Source organism: Sabethes cyaneus, chromosome 2 (genome assembly GCF_943734655.1).
Source record: "Sabethes cyaneus chromosome 2, idSabCyanKW18_F2, whole genome shotgun sequence".
Classification (NCBI taxonomy): domain Eukaryota; kingdom Metazoa; phylum Arthropoda; class Insecta; order Diptera; family Culicidae; genus Sabethes; species Sabethes cyaneus.
In genome coordinates, this window is record NC_071354.1 from 156778198 (window position 1) to 156790827 (window position 12630).

The following is a 12630-nucleotide window of genomic DNA, read 5'->3' on the forward strand; positions in this document are numbered from 1 at the left end:
TTCGCTTCAATGTCATCTTCTCTTGGATGCTTAGCTCCCAGCACAGCCTCTTTTTCAGAATCTAAACTATGGCTTCCCTTCCCATAACTGTAACCCCTGTAAATGTCCCTGGAGGATTATCCTCTCCAAAAAGTTCCAGAACATATCCATACAGTAATCTAAATATAACTGTACTGTACGATATAACAGTACGGTAAGCGTGAGCGCCACACACTCCAACCGAACAGATGCGTCTAATCATAGTCGATGTCGGTGAGATTTGCTTAGTGAACAAATCTCAGGATTATACTTTCTCTATCAATTGATGGAATAAAGCCGGAAGGCAGTACTGAGACGAGATGTGACTGGACGTGTCAACTTGTAGTAGATTTTTAGGCCATTTTAGACCAGCCGCTCATTGGCCGAATTAGACTGCTTTGCACGCATGAGAAAACACCAAAAGGACACCCAGCAGTGTTGTCAAAAACATCATATCCATAACTTCCGCTAAAACTGCTAGGCAACATGGGAACAGTATCCAAAGTTTGCTGAAAAGAAGACAAAGAAGCCAGTTGTCACGTCCTATCCTAGTTCAGGACTGTTACTGTTTTACTGTTACTGACTTTTTCGCGGTTAAACGTAGGGTAGGAAGGGGCAAGATGCCCACCCGGAGCAAGATGAGTAATCGTGGCATTGATTTTAGTAATGAATCAGGTGTTGATATTACCGCAATTATGCAGATAATGTATTTACTACAAATTGCTTTTAAAAAATGCATCTACTCGCGGGGCAAAATGCGCATCGCTTTATAGACCAAGATTGCTACCCTGAATTGCATAACCATAACCTTCAATCAGCAACAATCGCTGCATAAAATATTTGTAACGGAATAAACATGCAAATTTATTTGTTTTCGATAAAAATACATTGTTTAACATATTTCTGTCTAATAATGACCACAGAGGAATACGTACATTCAATTAACAACTTTTTTATGGTTAACTAAACACTCCAAATTATTTAAATAATGTTTAAAGTATGTAGTTTATGAGCAGCTTGAATCCATAATATTTATTATTTGGATTATACGTGAAAAACAATGAAGGTTTAATAGCTTTTGGAAAGGATGGTCATCTTGCCTCGCAAGGGTGGTCATCTTGCCCCGCAGGTTAGAAAAATTCCCAAAAATCGATGAATTTTTGCTCGTGAATAGTTGATATGCGTTATAACTTTTAGCACCCAATATGCATACAGGTTATAGAAAAGACTGTAAAAGATAAAGTAGCGAGGGTTTTGAGCCCTTTGCTGTAGATTTCTTCGGATATATTGATAGTGAGCTTAAGGTGTGCATCTTGCCCCGTGCTACCCTACACTCTATTTTGATTAAGGCAGAGTAGCGTTTGGGGCGAAAAATGTTAGACTGAATACTGGGAAAGTTTCGATCTACGGCTAAAAATATTGGTTAGTTTGTGGCAGTGGGACTCCAACCCACAATTTCGATTGGATGGATGGATGGAATGCTTGGACTGGTAAGGACAAAACTAGATCTGAAACTAATTAATACATGGGTGTGGTATAGTTTAAATGCGTAAAGCACTCGAGTACTAATCGAGAAATGGTGGGTTGGAGTCCCACTGCCACAAACTAACCCAATATTTTTAGCCGCAGATCGAAACTTTCCCAGTATTCAGTCTAACATTTTTCGCACCAAACGCTCCTCTGCTTTAATCAAAATAAAAAAAAACAACAGAAGTTCCATGTATCTCAATGTTGATTCATACTTACCTCACCGTCTCGAAAGACGAACGGATTTCACTGCACAGTCTTCCGACATCCTTGCGACATGGCCGGCTACCAAAGTTTCCCAAGTTTCACCTACTGTACCCTGAGAATTTCCGTTTGTACTTTGCCAAAAATAACTTTCAATACCTTTCACTCAAATACGGCAAGTGCACGTAAGTCTTCCGTAAGCAAAGTTACAGTCGCGTTTTGTATATTATATAGCTTTGTGGTCTTTTTTAATCACCGTACGTTATTCTTTTCGGATTTAAATTGATTTTTCTCGATGAAATCATTAAATTATAACTTATCGTTAACGTTTCAGCTTACTCTTTTCAACCATCCTCAGAACTAATTTATTTAAAAAAAAGGTACAAATAATAATCTGGCATAAAATTCAAGTTACAACATTCACTTACAACAAGTTATAAACATTTAAATTCAAATTCAAACCATTTGTTACCGTTGCCGGTTCACTGTTTCAGCGTCTAAGTGATCTGATTTGGTTTACCAATCCGTTGTATGCGTTGGAGAAACTAGCCGCATCTCACTGTAGATTCACCGCTCTCTGCTCTCGTAATTTGATGTGGAGCATCTCCGCCGTCAGTCTGTTTGCTTCGTTGTTGATTTTTTCCAATACACGGACGGATTGATTTGTTAAAATTGTAATCCTTCTAGCCTCCGCTTTTAGTCTGGCGTTGATTTCATCCACTGTCCCAAGGTTTCTAGTAATGATGTCGAGGTCGTCGGTGAAGGTTAGAGGTTGACTACTGTTGCTGAAGATCGTTCCTTTTATTTCGATGTCCGCTCGCCGAATCACACCTTCAATAGCGATGTTGAATAACATACAGGAAAGTTCAGACCCTTGTCGCAACCCTCTGGGCGATTTGCAGGGACTCGAGAGTGTCCCCCAAAACACGCACGTAGCATATCACTAGCGCCAGGGTAGCTTTGATCAGCCGCGTCAGTTTGTCCAGAAAGCCCTTCTCGTGAATTATCTGCCATACCCGTTCGCGCTCGACTGTATTGTATGTTGCCCTGAAATCCTCCAAAATATGATGCGTTGGCACGTTGTACTCCTGACATCTCTGGAGGATTTATCGAAGTGAAAATTTGATCCACAGTAGTGCGGGCCGCTACAAACGCTACAAAATCTGGGAGAACACCTTGTAGGCGGCGGTTGGTCAGAGTAATGCCGCGGTAACTACAGCAATTGAGCCGACCGCCCTTTTTATAGATGGGACAACCCATACCTTACATGCATTCCTTCGGTAGTTTCTCCTTCTCGCAAATCCTAGAAATTATCCAGTGCAGTTGCTAGTGGTTCTTTGCCATTTTTGTAGAGGTCTGCCAGAAGTCGGTCCTTTCCGGCGGCTCTGTTCTTCTGCTGAACGATTTCTCGCCGCATCTCTCTGAGTTCCAAAGCCTGCACGCTTTTATCGTTTGTAGGCAGACGGCACTCCTCGGTTAACTTTCGTTTCGTTTCTTGCACGTTCACGTTTATGATGGTGTAGTTGAAGAAACGGCCTTGTATCCTCAACATACACATCATCTTGTTGATCACATACCAGTCTATCACGCGATCCTACATTCTGCCAATCACTGCAAAACCCATTCAGAACTCGTGCCACACTGGTAAAATTGGGTCTCGCCGCCATGGATCCTCACACCTAGCGTTTGCGACAGATTTCCCGCAATACTGCAATTTCTGGAGTTTTGTGCATCCAAAGAACTGTTTCTCCTTTCCGCAAAGATTATTTTCTCATGAGCCTCTACTTATCATATATGTGGTTTGAAAGTATTGATTTTAGTGTAAATTTCCAAGCCCTTAAGATTTGTAATAATAACGTCGAAGTTTTCCGCGAAGCTTTAGAGTTGATCAGTTGAAAATTGCACCTTTCGTTTCGGCACTCGCTCATCGGATCACACACGCCTCAATAGGCGTGGCCCGCCTTCGTGCGGGCAGTGTTTGCTCCCGACATATTCCTTCTTCTTCCCGCGCTGGTTTTTAACTGAGCACCACCTTCTTCTCGATTCCTGGTCATTTTTCGGTGTTTGGCATTCCTTTCCTCGTTGGCCTGGCGTTTTATTGTAAGCACAACATGAGTGCCTGGAATCCTTCGCTTTTGAAGTCATATGCTGCCGGACGTATGCCATTTCATATAGTCCTCTGTTTTCTACTACAATTATGGAAAGAGCGCAAAATGCAAAGATCGATAACACCCCAAGCTGTGAATAATTGTAACTGAAAGATTCAAGTAATTGATAACGTTGTTAATTTCTGAATCTCCTCACTACAGGCTCAGCATGCTATGGCCGGTTTGTCACCCGTATCGGGAGTGCTAGCAGGACCGACATCATCTGCAACAGCCGATGCCGCAGTATCCCCGCTTTGGAACAATCTACTGGATCTGTCCGGGTTGAAACCTTCGACCGAAGGCAACGATCTGGTTGTAGTTGGGGGACATAACATGGGCAGCAACAGTAACAACAGCCGCGGTAACAATACGATCCAGAACAGCAGTACATCAAACAGTAGCATCGGTAACAATAATAGTAGTAGCAGCAACAATGAAGATTCCTACGAAGCAGGAATCGCGGACGACATGCGTGAACTGGCTCTCCGTCTTGAGTCTGAGTTAGAGTTGGACGAGACGGGAGTGTGAGTCAAATGCGCGTGCTTATACACTCATAATTGTAAAAAAGAAGTAAAGAATTGTACACAAGAATACACTAACACACACACTTACACGTACACACAAACGCGCGCGCGCGTACTTTGACTGAATGTGATCAATATCTCCTATGTAAATTGTAGGCGTAGCTAGAGCGTAAGCTGGGAGATAAAGCTTACACACTCCTGGATAGGTAAAATCTGACGAAATAATCAGCAGTGTTATATTTCATTAAATGAAATGAATGAACGATACCAATTTTAAAAAAATTATTCAAGTGGAAACGTTCCGAATTATCCGGATGACCGGAAGATTGCGCGTAACGTTAACGTAATTAATCGTAAATCAGTTCGTATGAAAAGTAAAAAAAACCCGGCTGCGAATGAAAACGAAGGTACTGAGACGAGAAAAACTGGATGAGATAACACGAAGGAAGCGCTTAGATACGGAAGCGATGTGCTTTTTTAGATAATTTTCTGATTTGCAGAAAAAATATGTGTTTTAGAAGATATTTTTCGGATCGAAACAAAACTGCTATTTAGACAACAACATCATCAACAATAACAACAACCACAAACATGAAAGCATGGTTCGTGTCAAAGAACAATGGACACTTCAGCGTATGTGTAACTAATTTAGCGCGGTTTAGCTAGTATATACACCATAGAATGTACGCTGTCGTTAAAGAGATAGGTCAAAGTATATTGAAGATATATTGAATTCTAGTGAAAGAAAAAACAAACAAACAATATGAAAAAGAAAAGGAGCAAAGCAACTGACAGCGTGATAGAGAACCGGAAAAGGTGATTCATTATAATATTATTGATGGTTATGTTGCAAATTAAAATCTATTTATTAACGTTTATATTGCAAATATTATCACTATACGCTATTCGTTCGTTGTAATTATTATTATCATTCTTACTGCTATTCATATTCACAAACAATATTCTAAATCGAAATTTTTTGCTATAGGACACACTTTGGGGTTATCGTACGATGATAAATCGAGGAGTTACTTAGAGAGCGCGTTTTATATTATATATTCGGTGTTTTAGCTCATTTCTCGTTTTTTCTGAAAGTAACGGAAATATAATTCAGAATTATATTTCGTTCAATAATCAAATATTTACATATTAGCAAATTATATTAACCTGTTTTAATCAAACACTTTTCAAACGGAATAATTACAATTGTTGCTTTCGTTTCGCGATACTTTTACTCGATATTTTATGTGTAATTCTTTTATATGATACTATTTTTACATATTACCGTAACGGTTTGTGTGAAAGCAAGAGTAAAACTATGTTTTATAAAAAAATATTAATTATGGAAAAGAATATATATTTTAGCGCGTATAGTTTGCAGCAACAAAATTACTTACCGTCACTGTTTATCATAGTCAATGTTACTGTAAATGAAAATATAGTTAGTTGTACATTCTGTTTTAGAGCAAACTCAGTGAAAATTTGTTTTCCATTTATATTCACAATAGAAAACGCAAGAAGAATGGATGGCTTTACTGAACAAATTTGGCTGGTTGATTTTGTGCCAACCGGCGCTTACGCCTAGGTCGAGTAAAACAATCAGCCGGAAAACTCAAACGTCCATTGTGCAGTAAAAGTTTTCAACCGAATGAGTACTGGTTGCTGTATAGTTAAAATAGATTATTTCAATTGTTTTCTGGTGTTTGATGCTAAACAGTTTGGTGAAATGTATAGATAACAATCGAAGGTTAACAAGTGTAGGGATATCTAAGTAAAAAGGCAAAAACATTGAGATTGAAACGTTTCTTGTTATAGAAGAGATTGTATATTGAAAATGATTAAAACAAATACCCACAACCGTTGCGTTTGCCGCCAACTTGGTTTTGAACCCGATTGCAGAAGTGTAGTGAAACAAACAATAATTTTTTATTACTGATAGGAAAAAGGCAAGATTATATACTAGAAAAGAAATCGTACTATACAGTGGAATACGCATATTTGTTTCGTTTATTAACAATACTGAGCCAAGCAAAGGCAATAAAATTTACTGGAGTAGGTGAAAGTTATCAAGCTACTGGAATGTGAATGAGTATTCTTTGCAGACAAACAAACCACACACATCTGTAGACAAATACTGCAAGAATCTGTTAAAATGCGAACAAAAATGATCGAACTACGTAGTGGTACGTGCGGACTGCATAATAGTTACATTAGAAATGCTCGTCGAATTCTATTGCACGTGTGTTTTATGTCTAATGGAAATAGTGTGCAGTAGTTGCTGCGAATTGGTATCGGTAGATATCGCGAGCGAGCGAAAAAAAAACAAGCTGCATAATACAGAAAAGCTATCGCAAAATGACAAACTATTTTGGCTGTTGAATCACGGTGCTTGCCGTTTGCGGCGTGGCTGCGGGGATTTGGGGCATGTTTTTGTGTTGCAATTGAGAATGGAAAGTAACAAAAAGGAACTTGAATTATTAGTATTTGGTACCCAGTTGTGCCAGTAACGCGGATTCAGTAACATTATTTAATTAGCATATGTTGTTTAAAGATATTTATCTAAATTTTCTTATATTTACTTCTACTAACCATTGTTCAGTTGTTTGGCAAAAACCACATTTTGGATGAGTTTTTATAAAACTTTCGGTCCTTTATGATACATAGGCTAATACGATTTGATTCTCAAATAATTCCTTATTAGAAGACAGCGTTCATTCGAACTGTTTGAATACGAGTGATTTTTTTATTATTATTATTTTAGTGCGTGCAATTCTCGCTGAAGTGTAAAATTATAACTTTTAGAATATTCTATGACTTGTGTTCAATAAACATGACTGACTTGAAACATTCTTATATTAAGAATGTGTTTAAATGTGCTGAAGGCTTACCTCCAATTGCAATTACATAAACACATTCACAAGTACTCCTTCCACCGAAACGGATAAAGTGACCGTGGTGCAGTTTTACTTAAACCCAATGGGTTCATTATGAGTGTATGTATTACATTCATTATTATTTATGTTTATTATAAAATAATGGAGTATATCAACGTCAAGATTACACTGAAAGCGGGACGTAAAATCCACTGCTATCCAATTGCCTTCGAGACGAGTTAATATTGGAATGCAGGCAAACTGAGGAAACGGAGCGCATTGCTCACGACGTAAAATAAGAAACAATAATGGATATAAAAAAGCTATTACTAAAAACATGAACCGAGTTCGATTCCAATCAATACCCTACCGCAAATGGTGAAATAACCTTCAATGTACTAATGATGGAGAATCTGTATGAGAAGCATTTCATTGAAATGGAATATCTTACATATTATTAAAATCTTTGAACATAACGTAAAGGTATCTACTAAAAATGGAAACATTACTACTGGATGCTATAACATAACTAAAACATTTCGATCTTTAAATTTAAAGTAAAAAATAAAAATAATGCTAAATTCAACAATTTAAAATGTTAAAACATCATTTAAATAAAAAAAAACAAGAGCGATAATGGTTAAGGTTATACATTTAACGCCTATGTGTGAGCATTTTTGATCATCATTGAAGTCAAGAACAAACAAAAGAAATATATGAAACTATATACATTTGAATATATACTAGGATTACAAAAAAACAGTTAACATTTGATATAAAGCATGATAAGGGCAAACAAAAATGCATAGCAGATTGTAAAAAAAGAAGAACAAATCAGACAAACATAAGAGTATCCTTTTTAAATGAACCAACAAACAAAACAAAATAACAAACTCAAACTTACATCTTTTCAAAATCAACAAAAAAAACAAATGCAGCCAAAAACTAACTAGCGATTGAACCTGGGGTGGTGAAAGGGATTTCATGCAAATGCAGCACCCCGCCCGCGTACACCTTCACACTTTACACATACACACGGGGTTCGGCACAACTTAGTTCGAAAAAAATGCGCCTCTTTATGCGTTATGGGAACAATAGCGCGCTTTCGTTTGTATTTTTTTTCTTGCTTTAAATTGCAAAACAAATTTTAGTTTAGATAAACACTGAATTTACAGTTGAATATTGTACGTAAAATAAATCAAAATTGAACTAGACAAAATTGATTGGCGACTGAGAAGTTTACCAATTTCTTTCTACAATTGGCTTTCCGCCTTACGACATAGTCGGATGAACATTTGTTGACTGCCGCTCTTCAATTCCTTGGGCGCCGCCTAATCTCGCTCCATTTGGTCTGATTATCTTTCTCGCTGGTTGTGCTTCTAATTATCCTACCGGATTAGAAGCAAACACCATCTTCCTCGGGTAAATGTTCGGGAAATGTTGTAAGAATAACATGCCCTACCCACGGTATTTGTCCAGCTACCTGCTGGATTCGCCGTGGAGTTGCTCAAGATCATGGTTAATTTTTCACTTCCATACTCTGTTCTGCGGCGGCGTACAGCCGAAGGACGTTCTCTTGGTCATTGGTTAACTCCTACATCTCCTGCTACGTGCTAATGGCAAATCCCGCTAATCTACGGTTGATTCCGATGATATCGACGTCATCCGCAGTACCGTTCCTTTCCGCAATTTGCTCTTCGTATTGCACCTTTCAAGACAATGTTGAATAGAGTTAGAGTGCATCCCTTCGCTTCAGTCCATCCATCGCGACGTCACGAAAGCGACCCGATATTCTGACGCATGATTTTAACCAATACACGTCGTACGAATCAGCTTAATTAGTTTTGTCGGAAAATTAGTGCTCGAGCATTATTTGCCACAGCTCATTTCGTTTGACTGCATCATACGCCGCCTTAAAGTCGACAAACAGATAATGAGTTTGCAAATTGTACTCCCGAAATTTTTCCATAGCGCAACAATTCGGTCCATTATTGATCGTCTTTCAACAAAGATGCCGACTTGACAACTTCCTACAAATCTGTTCGCAATTAGTGAGATTCGGCAAATAATTTGGAAAAGCACGGTACATTGAGAACGGTGATCGCATGATAGTTCCCACAGTCCAGCTTGTTACCTTTGCAGATCGGACAGATAGGGCCCTATTACGTACGTCATGTCGAACAACTCGACTGGACTCAATCACTGTCGAGTGTCGAGGGCAAGAAGAACGGAAGCATAGCGGCTCAAAACAACGCAAGTTTAGGTGCAATTTGCTGACGGTTGAGTTCTCTCACTTTTTAACGGTCGACTCAGTTGAATTACTTAACAAAATCGGGTCGCGTATAACTTTATAAATATACCGAAATTCGGCCAGCTTTCCATTTGCTGTTATGTACCTCAAATTTTTACAACCAGGTGGTGCAGGCAAGTGGCCAGCTTTTCCGGGCTCTTCCTAATAAGCGCCGCTCGGACGCCATCCTTCCCAATAGATTTATCATCCTTCAGCTGCTGGATAGCGTCCTTAACTTCATCTATGGTTGAAGCTAGCCGCAACGTTCAATCGGTCGCCTTGGTGCTCTGTATGGGAGCCATTCAGGTACTTGTCAAAGTACAACATCCATCTTTCGGTCACGGTGACGATCGTCCGTCAGGATACCTCCATTCTTATCACGACACATTTCGGTTCGCGGCACAAAGCCTTCATGAGATATAGGGTGTCCCACATCAAATTGCATCACGGAAAAAACGATGCACGATTCCGAGTTGTTTCCCAATGTCCCGATGAGAGTTGAGGATTTTCCAAGTCCTTGCGCAAAATCAATTCGCAACGTTGCTCTTCGGGTGACGCCATTTTTCCAATTTTCGAAAAACTGACAGCGACAAAAATACGATGTAAATAATACACTCTAAACTACTTCTACACAAATTTTCAAGAGAAAATACCTAATTGGTGATGCCCGAGTTTTAAAATTGCTCAAAAATTGTCGAGTTTCAATGAAAAAGAGGTCTCAATATGCTTACTGGTTCCGTGATAAGACATTCGCCTCTATTCTACATAACGATCGGGCCCGCATCCGCTCGGAAAATTCTGTTTCCCTGCCACAGTCTAACGAGATCTGGCTCGCATCGCCGGTCAGGGTGACTACTTATAAACCAAGTTATCTCTGATAGATACGAAGATTGTATTCGGGTGCGTCGACATGCAGATAGCTCATGATGCCATGGTTGTCAATCCCAATACAATTCTAGCAATGAACACAGCTTGAACGTTTGAGCGTAAATTCGTAAATTTCCGATTTAGAGCAATCTCGAATTCAGGTTCGCATTCCCGGCTTTTTTCCGCTTTAATTTGTAGCCACTCTGCAGGAGGTGACAAAGTTCACCAGTCTTAGTTGCACCCTCTAAATGCGCGTAAAATTCCTCTTCGTTATCATCGCGACTTTCGAGGTGAGAGTTGTAGCACGTTGCTTATGCTTATGTTGAAGAACAGGCCCTTGAAGAGTATAGAGCCTCACACAAACAGCGAGGACGATGATGGGTCGCCTCTAACATGGAGTTCAGACACCGTTTTGAGCCGCTCATACCGCCGCTCTTGACACTTACTAGTTCGAAAAAAAATGAATTTTTGTCAAGAAGAGTTTGCATAGAATTGCTTCTGTACAAATAAAGCAAACAGTTTATTTTCACCCAGAAACCTTGGAAGCATTGTTCGAATTTACTTTACTCTCGAATCGATTAAGTCGATTTAATCGTTTTTAAGAATGCTATCTTCATTGAAAGAACGACGCGCTGCATCCATTAATGAGAAATAACATTGCTGCGAAATTGTGCAAAGTTCCCAAACTTTATCCGCTGGTACTTTTGCATGAAATCTCGCGTAACTTTTTAAACGGACCTCAGTAACAATGAGAGATTCTCTTCGTGCCTCTTCTCTTTCACCTCCCACGGTAATGCAGATGCACTTTAAAACACCAGCTTTGCATGAATCGGTTGCTAGCGTCATTATCTAGCTAAACGTGAGGATTTTTTTTTGTTGGAATGCATTCATGTCGCCGTAATATCAGAAGAGAGGGACGCCAAAGAGAGTCTCTCAGTGTTACTTAGGTCCTTTTGAAAAGTTACGCGAAAAATGCTGTTTAGAAGAGGTGAAAAGACCTAGTTCGTGCCGAACCAAACCGGATGAACTTACACATTAAATAAATTTGCAATTTCCCCAGATGTTATGTTCAGACGAACCCTTAAAAGTTGTGCCTCCTTACAATACAGTAATATACATATACAAACTGATCAAAACACTCTAACACTCATACATTTTAGAAAATCCTAACTTTTTTCGATTTCCAGTTAGTTTGATTTGGCGTAAAGTCAGTATAATTTGCCGTCACAGTTGTTCCGAAGCAACAAAAATGGCATTATTTTTGTTCATTTTGTCGATAGGATTATTAGTAGAAAATAAAGGCAAAGTTTCCCTTCATACTTGCTCCAAATTGTAAGAGGTTTACCAATTCTGAGTGACAAACTACTGTTGAGAAACGAGATTTTTTAAACATTCTTCTCTAGCTAGCTTATTTTTTCATGTGCAACCATTAATTACTTTTGAGGAAACAAACAAACTGCGAACAGCAGAAACAACCGCAGTTGATGGAGTTTGGACTGTTTACATTTTTGTTCCATAATTCGTTTGGATCTATTATAGTTATATAATTTAGCTGCAAAAGTAAATTTCTAAGTTGGCGAATCAATCAATAGATAGGATGAGGAAGCGGCTAGCAAAAACAAAAAATAATGCAAACTAATTTTGATTTATCTTTTCTTTAAAATATTGCTATTATTATTATGTTTATTACTAATAATATATTTTCTATTTGTTGGAATGTTTCCGTTGTTGTTTGTTTTTCATTATCACTCTGTCTGAGAGTAAATTATCCGAACATCCTTTTTAGAAGTATCATTTTAATGGTTTTTAGATATATTATGGGTAAGTAGGTTTTTATCATTTACCATAGTCCAAAAATGACATTGAAAAGATGTAAGGTATAAGATGAAAGCTACTATCGTAGCATGTTTTATTCATAAATAAACTATGAGATGCATTTTCGCATGATCCATAACGATAACTACATAACATTATCAATAAACAGCTAGTTCTAACCATTAAAATAATAAAATAAATATATGCAGCATACTAAACAAATGTCTGTAGGACAATGTGGTAGAACCAAAATATTCTAAGAATTAAATAAAAACAATATATAAAAAAGTGTAAATAACCTCTAGCTTAATTGTAATTGTTGTTTGTTAACATTTTGCTAATCACGCGTATAAATGAAGAAAAAG

General features: G+C 38.3%; 1 protein-coding gene across 1 annotated transcript in view; it reads left to right on the forward strand.

Annotated features, from left to right (window-relative positions):
• The window catches only part of LOC128738284 (roquin-1), a 62384-nt gene extending 50213 nt beyond the window's left edge, over nt 1-12171 (forward strand). The window contains exon 4 of the mRNA XM_053833299.1: nt 4059-12171. Coding sequence (XP_053689274.1) covers nt 4059-4424 — 366 coding nt within the window. The 3' untranslated portion in view covers nt 4425-12171. The remainder of the gene's footprint in view (nt 1-4058) is intronic.
• The last annotated feature ends 459 nt before the right edge of the window (nt 12172-12630 follow it).